Source organism: Mauremys mutica, chromosome 13, assembly GCF_020497125.1.
Source record: "Mauremys mutica isolate MM-2020 ecotype Southern chromosome 13, ASM2049712v1, whole genome shotgun sequence".
Taxonomy (NCBI): domain Eukaryota; kingdom Metazoa; phylum Chordata; order Testudines; family Geoemydidae; genus Mauremys; species Mauremys mutica.
The window spans coordinates 4,013,708-4,026,061 of record NC_059084.1 but is presented as its reverse complement, the minus strand read 5'-3'; the positions used below and the strand labels follow the sequence as shown (position 1 = coordinate 4,026,061).

Below are 12,354 nucleotides of genomic sequence, written 5' to 3'. Positions count from 1 at the left end.
GGCCCCCCACCAGCCAATACACCTGAACCCCGTACCCTCCCCCCAAGCCAGCTATGAGGTCCCTCCTTGCCTAGATATCCTTACCCCTTCTCCCCTTTCCCCTAGAGCCCAGCCATGGGACCCCACCCACCTTGACACCCACCCGCTAACCCTCAGAGCCCAGCTGTGGGCCCATCTCAGCCCAGACACCCACCCCCTCCCCTCAGAGCCCATGGATCCAGAGGGAGAAACAGCCTGATGCTGGGTCCCAGGCTTGTGTGGTTTCCTGCATGCTGCCTTCTCCTTCCCTCAGTGTGTGCTGGGAACTGCAGCTTCTAGGAACTCTCTACTCTTCCCCCTCCACCCCCACACAGTGTCTTCTGTGTGTGAGCTGGGCTCTGCCAGGTTCAGCATCCCCTGGTGGTGGCCAGCAGCACTGCAGCTCATTGTCAGGGGGTGAGGGGTGGGGGGGAATTCTGCATGCACATTAATTTCTGCAAAATTCTGCATTGCGCAGTGGCACAGAATTCCCCCAGGAGTATATAACACCTGTAGGAGTCTGCTTGATTTGATTTGTAGATTAATATAGTGAAAAAGAAGAAGTTACCTTTTGATATAGTATTGTTCATTGTGAAGGATCACAAAATGCTTTACAAACAGAGATTGCTTTATCCAGCACTGACATGCGACTGTCTCAAGGTGAAATTGTTTAGGACAGTATGTGAGGAGGCAACTAAAACCACTGAGAAAATTCAAGGGAAAATTCAGTTATGCTTATTGGACAATGGAACTAACATGTCCACTCTCACAAAATAAATAAATAAAAGATGGCATGCCCATGAATACTGGCAAAAGATAAGCTCCTGTGCAAGACTCCTCCACCTTGACAACTTTTCCAGTACCGGATCTCTCCAACAGAGACAGGTAACCATGTGGAGCTGTGAATCTTATCACAAATTGTCACAAAGAGCACGTAGGAAACCACTAACTGTAACTTGGGAGCTACATGCACTAACCTTCTTCACTGCCTGTCTCCCATTTCCCACCCAAACCAGCTCGGAATTAACCCAATGCAGAGAGAAGACCCATACTTAGTGTCAGAATGATAATGCTTGTGATGCTGGTGCTGATTAGTAGCAGGCTTGGAATGATACTGATGTGTTCAAGACAAAATCCACATCGCCTTCATTTACACTGTAAACAGAAGAGATGAAACTTCAGCTCCTGTTTAGGGTCTTATGATAGTGCCGCTACTGTAGGATCGAGTGCTTCTCAGGAAAGGACAATCACGAAAGACCTAATTTTCTTCCTGCATCCTGAAGTAGCCAAGAATTTTGCAGGTTTTTTTAAATGTATTTTCTCTCTCGGCCTTGTCCTCACTTCCTTTTCTGTCTCCTTTGTTACTCTTAAGTCACAGGGGGGAACTTCCACACCTCGGTCTGAGGCTGTGAAAGCTGTGGTCATTTTAATCACCCCTGCAGTGAAGTTAATTGCCCTGACCTGTAGCCAAGGAAGCACTGTCTCCCGCTCTTGTGACTGTTACCCTTGAGGTTGACAGCTCTGTAATCCTTCAAAGGCATCTGAGAGGTGGAGATAAAAAAGGCAAAACAAGTCTAAGATAAAAGGGGTCGGATATCTTTTACTTAAAAAAAAAAGAAGTGTTTTCTCAAGACACCTGCAAAAATTACAGAATCAGAAAATAAAGGTCCACAGCAAAAGACTCAAATGTATAGGCCACTGCCTAACACAAAATGCCTGACAGAATCAACACCTCCTCTACAGCAAGAACCGGCCACCACTGACAGAACCTGTCTGGGAGATTTTCAACTGCCTGAGATTGTCTGTACCCACTGCAGGGCAGGAGAGTCTGCTCTCAGGGTTGCATGAGCTCTTTCACAGGGATAGCTGTGTGTGGTGGGTACACCTGGACCTCGGGTCATTTTGTATGGTTCTGTGGTGTTTCATAACAAGGAGAACCTACTCGTTCAAATAGATATCTAGAGCAGAAAAACTCAAAGCAGCCAGAGTGAAAGCAAAAGGCTGCCCGTAGTACTGTTCCTGGCCAGCAGGTATGTAGCGGACCAGTTACGTACGTAGCTGTTTATGTGGTTGCCGCATTCCCCTAACTCTGGCCCTCGGTGCTGTGATTTGGAATGGGGCAGCATACCATACTGTCACCATTAGCATGCAGGCTGGCTTCACACGGAGGCCTAAACCTTTTGTACAAGGTTGGGACCTAGTAACACTTTTGCAGTCAGCTGGCAATAGTACCAGGCCTGGGGATCTCAGAACTTAACACTGCTCCACCTCTTCTCTTTCTGTTCAGTGTGCTGGCGCCGTGAAGAGCTACTCTAAATATCACAGCAACATCAGAACTAATAGGGACAAACCCAGCATTGACTCCTGTGTCCCTGAGTGACGCCCAGAGCCAAGCACAGCGGGACACTGATAGCTGAAGTGACCTGCCCTGGTTTTCACCCAAACCAGACTGTCCTTTCTGCAGAGCTGGAACGTGTTTGGGACTCAGTTCCCAGCCTAGTGGATAAACACACAGAGGCACAACCCACTGAGTCTCCAAGGCAGAGTGACTGGCCCTGGGGCTCCCCTGGCTCTTCCCACCAGCTGATCTGTGGACAACCATGGTATCACCCGGTGGCTATAGACGCTCTGGATGGAGAGAACTGGGAAAAGGGAACAAAAGCAGGACGCAGGGGCCTTATTTTGTATAGCAGGTCAATGTAAGCAGCTTGGGTCTTCTGAACACCTTCAGGACTGAGCAAGTACTCGCTCCCCCCCAGGAATGCTCAGCTCAGACAGCACCTGGTTTTCTGGAGAACTGCTGCTTTTCACCCCAGTTTCACAGCTGGGTTGCCCAAGACCCAGAGGTGATGGCACAGCTCATCCCGGTTCCAATGCACTGAGTGCTGGCTCAGACATAATGGAAACCAGTACATCACATCGACAACTTTCCTTGGAGACTAGAACTCAGTCATTTTCTTGTGTGTCTCTGCTTTCTTCTGCTCCTGCTGCAGGCTGGCCTCCTGGGCCCGCAGCTCCCCCAGCTGCCTGTGGGCACCAGCTAGTTTCTCCTCCAGCTGGGCCGTGGCAATACTGTGCCTGAAAGCAGAAGACAGGCACATTAAGGATATCTAGCATGTTAAGAAGGAAGGCTCCTCATTAACATCTCCATTTTACTGCTAGGAATCCCAGTCTCAGCAGTGGGTGGATATAAATGACCCACTGGGAGCCATGAAGTGTCAGATATCAAGCAAACCATGAGCCAGAGAACTGTGATTGTTCTTGCCACAATACTCACAGAAATGCTATAAGCATGGCCCTGATCAGTATAAAAAAAAAAGAAGAAAAAAATTCTGCAGGACTCTGGAGGGTTCTCCTCCTTCCTCGATTTGAATTCTGGCCTGGGGTCCTTGCCTTCTCAAGGCAGCAATCAGAGACACAATCTGGTCCAAGTCATGGCTTGGAAGCTTTTGCCTACCACTTTATTCCAGGCCTCCTCCCATGCCAGTGGTTAGAGTAGGAACAGTGACAAACACCTTAGTATAAGCTCAGCTCCTCTCCTACAGACAGCCACCTCATAGAATCATAGGACTGGAAGGGACCTCGAGAGGTCATCCAGTCCAGTCCCCTGCGCTCATGGCAGGACAAGGTATTTTCTAGACCATCCCCGAGTCCCCATTCTGAGTCCCCTTCAAAACTGTTACTTTTTAATGTAACATAATCCAACTTTTCACTTTCAGCTCCCACCACCTGCATGATCCGTCCCCAGCCTAAGCAACAGGCAACCCCAAATCATTCTGGAACCCCAACCAGGGATTTCACCATACCGTCCAACATTGCGTGCCAGTGCCTCCTGGATTCCCCTGATGGTCTTCTGCGTTTGGTCAATCTTCTCCATTGTTTGGAAGAGGCGGACACTGAGGGCCTTCTTGGTGCTCTTACTGGCGTGGTAGATCTCCTTGTTGTTTCTCTCCACTGGTGTCATCCCTCCATCCTGCTCCCCAGAGCCCTTCCCCTGAAGCTTCTCATTCAGAAAGTCAAAGACATTGCGGGGGGGCTTGCGGCTCCCTGCAGAAGGACGGCCAGCATGGTTTGCCTTCACTCGCCGTTTCCTTGACTTGGCTGGATCCAGCTGCTTCTTCTGAAGGATCTCAGCACATTGGTCAAGGGACTTCCCTTTAGGCAGCACTATGGCTTGCACCGGCTCCACTCGGCCCTCAGCGTTCTTCCCCAAACCTGAGAGAGGAAGAAGGGCACCAGAGAGAAGTCAAACGCTAACAGTGGAGTCTCTCCATGCACCAATGATTCCTCCCATCCACCTTTGCACGGCCACCAGACTCAGAACAACAGAAAACAGTCTGTTGGGGATCAATGCTGCTACCCTTGAAGACAACAGCAGTAGTGCTGGACTATATACTTGATGGTAAGGTTCACTGCTGAGTGACAAGATATAAGATGCACCTTCCCCCCATACACACCTAATTTACACCGTTACACACATAAGAACCTCAATGATACAGAACAGGGTCGTGCAGCTGAGGTGCTGCAGCGAAGCCAGGCTTAGATTTGCACTGTCACCTCCTTGAGCAGAGAAAAGATATTCCCCTTCAAAAGCAGGTTCAGTCACTCCACAAGAACAGGAGGCAAACATGGGCAGCAGGCTGGCTTCCTAAGCCCACTGGGCTCAGCAGAACTTCAGTGCAAGTTGTCTTGAGTCAGAAGCTGGCTCCATAGGCGCTGAAGTCTGTGTTTGGGGCCAGAAGTCCCTGAGCCAGATTCCCCATTACCTAATGGCCTACAGGACAGCTGAATAGTTAAAGCTCTACTCTGACAGCTTTAATCATTTGGCCATTGCTTTAAAATCCCCTCCACTGATGTATCCCGGAACGTGAACGTCAGCACGCACACACCTGCATCCCCCCCAAACATCGGTATTAAGACTTTATCCCTTAACTGTACAAGGTCATTTTTCAGCACCACCACACATGCAATCCTGCATTTAGTACTGAATGCATACCCCATTCTGGGCCTGATCCAAGCAATGCTGATTAGACTTACTGTCACCCCATTCCTCCACTCTGCAGGAACAAGCCCTGGTCCCTTTGAGGCCGGGATTAAGAGGCAGGCAACACATGCAGGCTCCTAGTCCTGCAGGGATTTTACTCTTCTGCCCTTACCTTTTCCAAACTCATATCCCATTTGAGCAAGTAGTTTGGAGCCGATGCCACGAGTATGGGCCTCCCAGCCACCAAAGGAGGAACTGCAAGCTGGAGCCCCTTCCCCATTCTCCAAGGGCCCTGAATCGATCACTGCAGCACAAAACAGAGATTGAGCGGTAAGGCTGGGGCAGCCAAGCACCAAGTGAAAACCTCAGCAGGCGTGAAGCTGTGAGCAACGTCGCAAAAACCAGCAACCTCTCCCTCCACACAAGCAACTTCACAGCCTCTTCTTCAGTCCTCTGCAATACAATCAGTTCTGCCCCCAAAATAGTTCCTACTGAACAGCCACTCCCTAATCCATCAGACCAGGGGAGGAGCATGAGGAATAAGCAGGGTTTTAAATGCTGGTTTCATGGGGAGATCCCTATTTACTACACACAGAAACCCCTAAGTCAGGCAGAATCATCCAGCAGTGTTAGTAGATCCTTCCCATGCTCCTGGGGTCTGGATAGATTTCACAGCTTCATCAGGACAGAATTCAGCATGCCGAAGAGCATCACTCTGTTCCGCCATCGTACTTCTAACAGGTTCAATGGCACAGAGGAGCCTTTTATCTATTTACCTACAATTAAGGATCCCAGGACACTCCCTGTTTGTTTCTATGATGTGGTTAGGGCACTAACCTAGGACTGGGGAGAGCCAGATCCCTGCTCTGTCAGACTGCCAGTGTGACCTTCAGCAAGTCACCTAGGGAACTGAGGCACCCAGAGCAACCTGTACAGTGGTGATAACAGCACTGCCCTGCCTCACAGGAGAAGTGCATTAAAGATTTCAAGGTGCTCAGATATGACAGTGATGAGTGCCATGTAAATATGTAAGACAAACAGATGTCCTGGCGTCCTGAGAACTTCCTTTGGAAATTTGAAGTCTCCTGGTTTTTCATTTCATTTTCAAAACTTTATTTTAGTAAATAAGTAGCTCGCCCAGAGTCACACAGCAAAACCGCAATAAGAACGCAGGGGTTCCTGCTCCCAAACCCCATTTCACTCCAGTATGCTCTCTAGTCCCATTGGGGGTGAAATATGTTTCTTTTTCATTGAAGCTATTTATCTGCATCAGTTTAGTGAAAATCATTAGCATGAAAACATCACAGAGATTTTAACTGGAGACAGTGATATGCATGATACTTAATGTCCTCTCATCTCCTTCTGCAGCAGAACAAGAGGTAAAAAACATGGGTTCTACTAAGTTGGGCAGTGGTCCAAGAGGACTTGAATTAAAGGGCAGACCCTTGATCACTGACAGTTGCAGTTCACTCTCTGCCTTGTTTACCTTTAGCATAGCCAGAGTCATCTACGTTGTCTTCCTCAGACTCGGGGGAGGAAGAGTCTTCCGTGCTTCGCAGTGGTGGCATGATGCCATCTCCCTCCACAACAGCCTCCTTCAGCAGCAATGACTCAAACTTCACTGTGTAGTAACCACTGTCAACGTCTGAGGGAGGAAAAGCAATGGACCGCATGAGCAAATCTCCACGAAATTACTACTGGGGGAATTCTGCGCATCTGCGGACGTGCAGAATTCATCTGTCTCACATAATTTGGTATTTTCCCGCATAAAAAAAACCTTTTGCCTAGGAAGTGATGCAGTTCTGCCTTTCGCCCACCAGAGGCCGCTGTGGCGCCATAACAGCCAGCTGCGTTCATGCCGGCTGTTCTAGCACCACAGCGGCCTCTGGTGGGTAAGAGGAGGAACTGCAGCACTACTTAGGCAAAATGTATTTTATGCGGGAAAATACAGAGTTCTATGCCCAGAATTCCCCCAGGAGTAGAGTTCATCCCAGCACCCTGCACCCTGCCCGCGGAGCCAGGTTAGCACAGAGTGGGGCACACAGGGCTGCTGGGGGGTCACAGTGAGGGTGACAGACTGGAGCATGAGCTCAGGAGCTAGTGGGGTGACAGTGTTGAGCCTGGGGACAGGGGCTGCAGAGACCCACGAGGAGGAGAGGTGCAGTGACTGAGTGGGAGATGCTTGGGGTCAGTCAGGGTCTGCATGCGGGAGGCTTCCCAATACCCTAACAATCCCTCCCCTCCCCACCAGAAAAACCTCCCACCCACACCCAACACCCTCCAGGTTCACTCCTAGCCTCCTTCCCTCTCCTCAGCAATTCCGTTACCCCTAACCCCCAAAGCCTTTGCACTGCTTCTGACAGGTGCAGGAAACACAGTTCTGTGTTGTAATTTAAATGCATTACCCAAAGTTCTGTATGAATATGCCTAGTAAGGAATCTATTTGTCAAAAAACAATTACCAGAATTTTTTTTTGTCTGTATTGTTACAGACATACTTGCTGACAGATATTTTGAAATAAATTACCAAAATAAGTGTAACTGGCATAATTATGTTATTTTGACAAATACAATATGTAGAATTTTCAAATATTATGGGCAGACTTTTTAATTTTTTGGTGCAGAATTCCCCCAAGAGTATGAAATGTAACTAGAGGACCATGTTCATCCCATCTTAGTTAATCGCACGGATTTCAGCGGAATGACACCTCGGCTGAGTTTGGTCCAGGAACATCTATTTAGGGTTTTCTGTTGGAAGGTGGAACCATCACCACCCACTGCTACCATCAGATACTGCCACGTGGTACAAACACAGAGCTAGGGTCATAGTAAACAGCACTAGGGTCATCACTTATCTTCAGTTTCTAATGGTATCAGTGTGTTTCACAGCATCTGAGCACATTAGTCAGAGAGTTTGTTCTTACAGGGGAAGGAGGACAGATTTGGGGAAATATAAGAAATGCTACTTCACAGCAGCTTTGAGATGAAGCATGAGGTACAAATCCAACCTCCCCACACACACAGAGTGAAGCACCAGTCTAGCACTCCTCTCGGTGACTGGTATGCAGATGAAGTTCTCTGGCCAAAACAAGAGCCAGTGGTTCCAAGTATCTAATTTCAGTATTTGACAAGATATCAGGAATGATATTTGGACAAAGCTGAACAGGAGGTAGGAAAATAAAGCACAACTCACTGAACGTCTAGTTGTTTGTATTGATTCTTTCATTCTCTTTTTCATTTTTATGTCCTCTATTCTGCTACTATTCCCTTCTCCCAGGTCTCCCCAACTTTCCCTGTAGACCCCTGCCACCACTCTTCTGCCCTCCCATCCCTAAATCCTTCTCTGGTTTCCCTTTCGTAAAGATCATCTGCCTTTGAGGATCTTAAAGCACTTTACAAACCGTAATGAATTAAGCATCACAACATCGGAGGTCCCCCATAAGCCACACAAAGTCTGCGGCAGAGAACTCAGTTGTCTCAGACCCCCACCCCTGTGCTTTAGCCTACAAGACCATCTTTTGCTCTGTTTATGTCTTAGGGGTTTAGTTAAAATGAAGACTGAAGTACTTCTGTTCACCTTTCGACACCCACCCAGAGAAAACAAGACTCACCAGTGATTTTTGCAGCATACCATATTCCATCATGGTGCTTCGCCAAGCAGGCTGAGCCCACTTCTAGAGAGCTGAGATTGGGCTCCTGAAATGGATGAAGCTCATCCACAGATACCACTTGCCCGTGGGAAAACCTGCAGGGGATATAGGGAGAAGCAATCAGATCTGCCCTGGTCTGAAGGGGATTCTAGAAAAAGTTTCCTTCCCTTATGGAAGTATGGGCAAGTTGTCTGCCCTGTCCTCACCAATAATCGTGAATACCTTACCACTAGAATAGTTTTAACTGCATAAAACTTATTCTTCACTGAGTCTTAAAAACAGACTGTTTTATAGCATTATTGTATTCTATTCAACAAGTGTCAAATTCGCCCCCAGAAGCAGCCGCATTTCACAGGCCAGTGACAAATCCATTTAAAAAAAAACGACAAGGCTCACATCTTTTAGGATAAAATACACTAGCTAACTGTAAAGTTCTTATTAAGATGTGTTATTTTCCCTACAGTAGATTTTATTTTTTCCTCTTTAGCAAATATTCATTTAGCTACCGAATATATTAGAACTAATTCTTGTACTTTTCCCTCTAAGGATTTTCCATTGTCTCCCTGGGTTAGCTGAAGGAGTGTACACACACCAACACAGCACAGTAAAATGTGCTTTAAACAAATAAAAAGTTGTTTGGCAAAATTACAGCTGATTTAAAAACCAAGTACGGTGAGATATTTACAAGTGAAAAGTTATTCCGACTGGCTGACATTGCCACTAATTGCCCTCTTACTACACAACAGAGATAAGCTTTTTTACCGACAATTCTCTTTAAATCTGCATTTGCCATCCAAGAAGAATGGACATGGCTTCAAGGACTTGTGAGTTGGGTAGAGATACAGCACTCGGACTCCTGCACTGCCATCTTCCAAACACTCTGTCCCCACAATCATGGCATTATGGTACTCCAGGGTACCCCATGGACTGTAGTATGGGGCTTTAACCTTCATCCCACTCACTTCCTCCTCCTCTTCCTCAGATGCTTCCTCCTCTTCACTGTACTTTGATTCATTTTCCCCATCAGCCTCTCCATCTTCCTTTGGAGAGGCCTCGACTTCAGTACTCAATGGCTTGAGTTCAGCAATAGCTTCCTTAAAAGCAGCATACTCATCATCATTGCAGGACCTGCCTGAATTACTGTCCTGTTTTAGGTGACCTGCTGGAGAAATGGAGGGTGCAGCTGTGTCTAAAGTGGCCAGTAGTTTACTCTTTTTCACTGACACCAGGCTGGATTCAGTCAGTTCTATCAATTGTTTCAAATCCTCCTGCAGTTGGATCAAGTCAGATTGCTGTGATGGATCCGATCCCACCCCTAAAGCCAGCTCCACTTGCTGCAATTGTGCTTTATAGGTTTGAATTGCTGTTTCCAGACTCTCCTCATCCATTGTTATCATGCAAAAAGCTGTTTTGTTGATTCCTGTCTGGGAATTCAGTACATTCTCAAGCAATTTACTAGATAGTGATGTAAAATATTGAATCTTTGTCCAAACTAGCTGTCAATCTTCTCAGTAGTCCTGTCTTTTCTTCCCTTTGGTGCAATCAAAGGGAGATCACTGCAGTGAACAAATATAATAAAGCTGTGTTAGAGAAAGGGTTCACAAGAAAGGTAGACATCCTAAATTGAACAAGGTGTCTTTAATGCAGACAGCTACCACCACATGGCATTATACACACCTAGCACGAGTCATGTACATTCAACCTGACATACCGCATTTGCAAAATGGCAAATTAAAGTGCAAACTATTAAGCTTTTAACTTAGCTCAGGGAATTCAAGCATGATTACTTATGACGAGAGAACAACATTAACATTGCTTCTCTGTCCCTTTAAACCTGCAGCCCCATGAAATGACACCATCACTGCCTACCTCTTCTTTAATCATATCTTTCTGCACACTTTGGCTCCTGCTCAATGGCATGCAGCATCTCACCCGCTGCGGAACTGGGGGCAAAAAACCTGTGCCACTCTCAACCTGCACCTTTCTAATCCCTCCCATCAGGAGCCCCACGCTGCTTCCTACTCAAGGGGGGGGGGGCACAGAGTCTACCCTACCACAGAGGTGAGGCGCTTAAAATCCCCATCATAGAATATTAGGGTTGGAAGGGACCTCAGGCGGTATCTAGTCCAACCCCTGGCTCAAAGCAGGACCAATTCCCAACTAAATCATCCCAGCCAGGGCTTTGTCAAGCCTGACCTTAAAAACCTCTAAGGAAGGAGATTCCACCACCTCCCTAGGTAACCCATTCCACTGCTTCACCATCCTCCGAGTGAAAAAGTTTTTCCTAATATCCAACCTAAACCTCCCCCACTGCAACTTGAGACCATTACTCCTTGTTCTGTCATCAGGTACCACTGAGAACAGTCTAGATCCATCCTCTTTGGAACCCCCTTTCAGGTAGTTGAAAGCAGCTATCAAATCCCCCCTCATTCTTCTCTTCTGCACACTAAATAAGCCAAGTTCCCAGAGCCTCTCCTCATAAGTCATGTGCTCCAGCCCCCTAATCATTTTTGTTGCCCTCCGCTGGACTCTTTCCAATTTTTCCACATCCTTCTTGTAGTGTGGGCCCCAAAACTGTCCAGATGAGGCCTCACCAATGTCGAATAGAGAGGAATGATCACATCCCTTGATCTGCTGGCAATGCCCCTACTTATACAGCCCAAAATGCTTTTAGCCTTCTTGGCAACAAGGGCACACTGTTGACTCATATCCAGCTTCTCGTCCACTGTAACCCCTAGGTCCTGTTCTGCAGAGCTGCTGCCCAGCCACTCGGTCCCTAGCCTGTAGCAGTGCATGGGATTCTTCCATCCTAAGTGCGGGACTCTGCACTTGTCCTTGCTGAACCTCATCAGGTTTCTTTTGACCCAATCCTCCCTTATTGCTTCCCGCTCACTGGGGTACAAAACAGGGGGAACAACTGCCAATACTCCCCAATGGGACCCAGCCTCCCCCCCCCCCGAGCCATAGAGACCCCAGGGGAGTGGTAGCTTCCAATCCCCTCATGGGAACCCCCCCCACAGCCATGGAGACCCCAGGAGAGCGGTAGCTTCCAATCCCCTCATGGGACACCCCCCCCCGCCATGGAGACCCCAGGGGAGTGGTAGCTTCCAGTCCCCTCATGGGACACTCCCCCCACCCATGGAGACCCCAGGGGAGTGGTAGCTTCCAATCCCCTCATGGGACACCCCCCCCCGCCATGGAGACCCCAGGGGAGTGGTAGCTTCCAATCCCCTCATGGGACACCCCCCCCCCGAGCCATGGAGACCCCAGGGGAGTGGTAGCTTCCAGTCCCCTCATGAGACCCCGCAACCATGGAGACCCCAGGGGATTGGTTACTCCCACCCCCTCATGGAGGCCCTGGGGGAGGGGTTACTCCCAACCCTCCGAAGGGAGCCCAGCCATGGGGGCCCCCCTCAAATGTGAACGCCCCCAACACCTCACTCACCTCAGGCCTCCGCCTCCTGCTAAGCCACCGCCAGGACACCCTCCATTGCCAGGGTTTCCGCCCCTCCCCACAGAGTCCAAACGATAGATACCACCCGACTTCCGGCTAGAGCCGACTTCCGCCTCTGCCGCCATCTTGGGCGAGAGGGCGAACAGTCCTCCAGCTCCTCCTCCACGGATATTTCCGGCTGGCTGAGGCCGGGACGCCTAACGTCGGGCGAGCGCGCGGAGCATTCTGGGAGTGGTAGTCCACTAGGCC

General features: G+C 48.6%; 1 protein-coding gene across 1 annotated transcript; it reads right to left on the bottom strand.

Moving 5' to 3' along the window:
* Positions 1 to 1,598: 1,598 nt before the first annotated feature.
* Positions 1,599 to 12,258, bottom strand: ZGPAT (zinc finger CCCH-type and G-patch domain containing). Its single transcript, XM_044985274.1, has 7 exons — positions 12,097 to 12,258; positions 9,414 to 10,207; positions 8,613 to 8,746; positions 6,489 to 6,647; positions 5,175 to 5,306; positions 3,825 to 4,233; positions 1,599 to 3,096 (listed from the first exon to the last, which is right to left on the bottom strand). Exons 2-7 carry the CDS (start codon positions 10,046 to 10,048, stop codon positions 2,958 to 2,960), a joined length of 1,608 nt encoding a protein of 535 aa, XP_044841209.1. The 5' UTR covers positions 10,049 to 10,207; positions 12,097 to 12,258; the 3' UTR covers positions 1,599 to 2,957.
* Between the last annotated feature and the right edge of the window lie 96 nt (positions 12,259 to 12,354).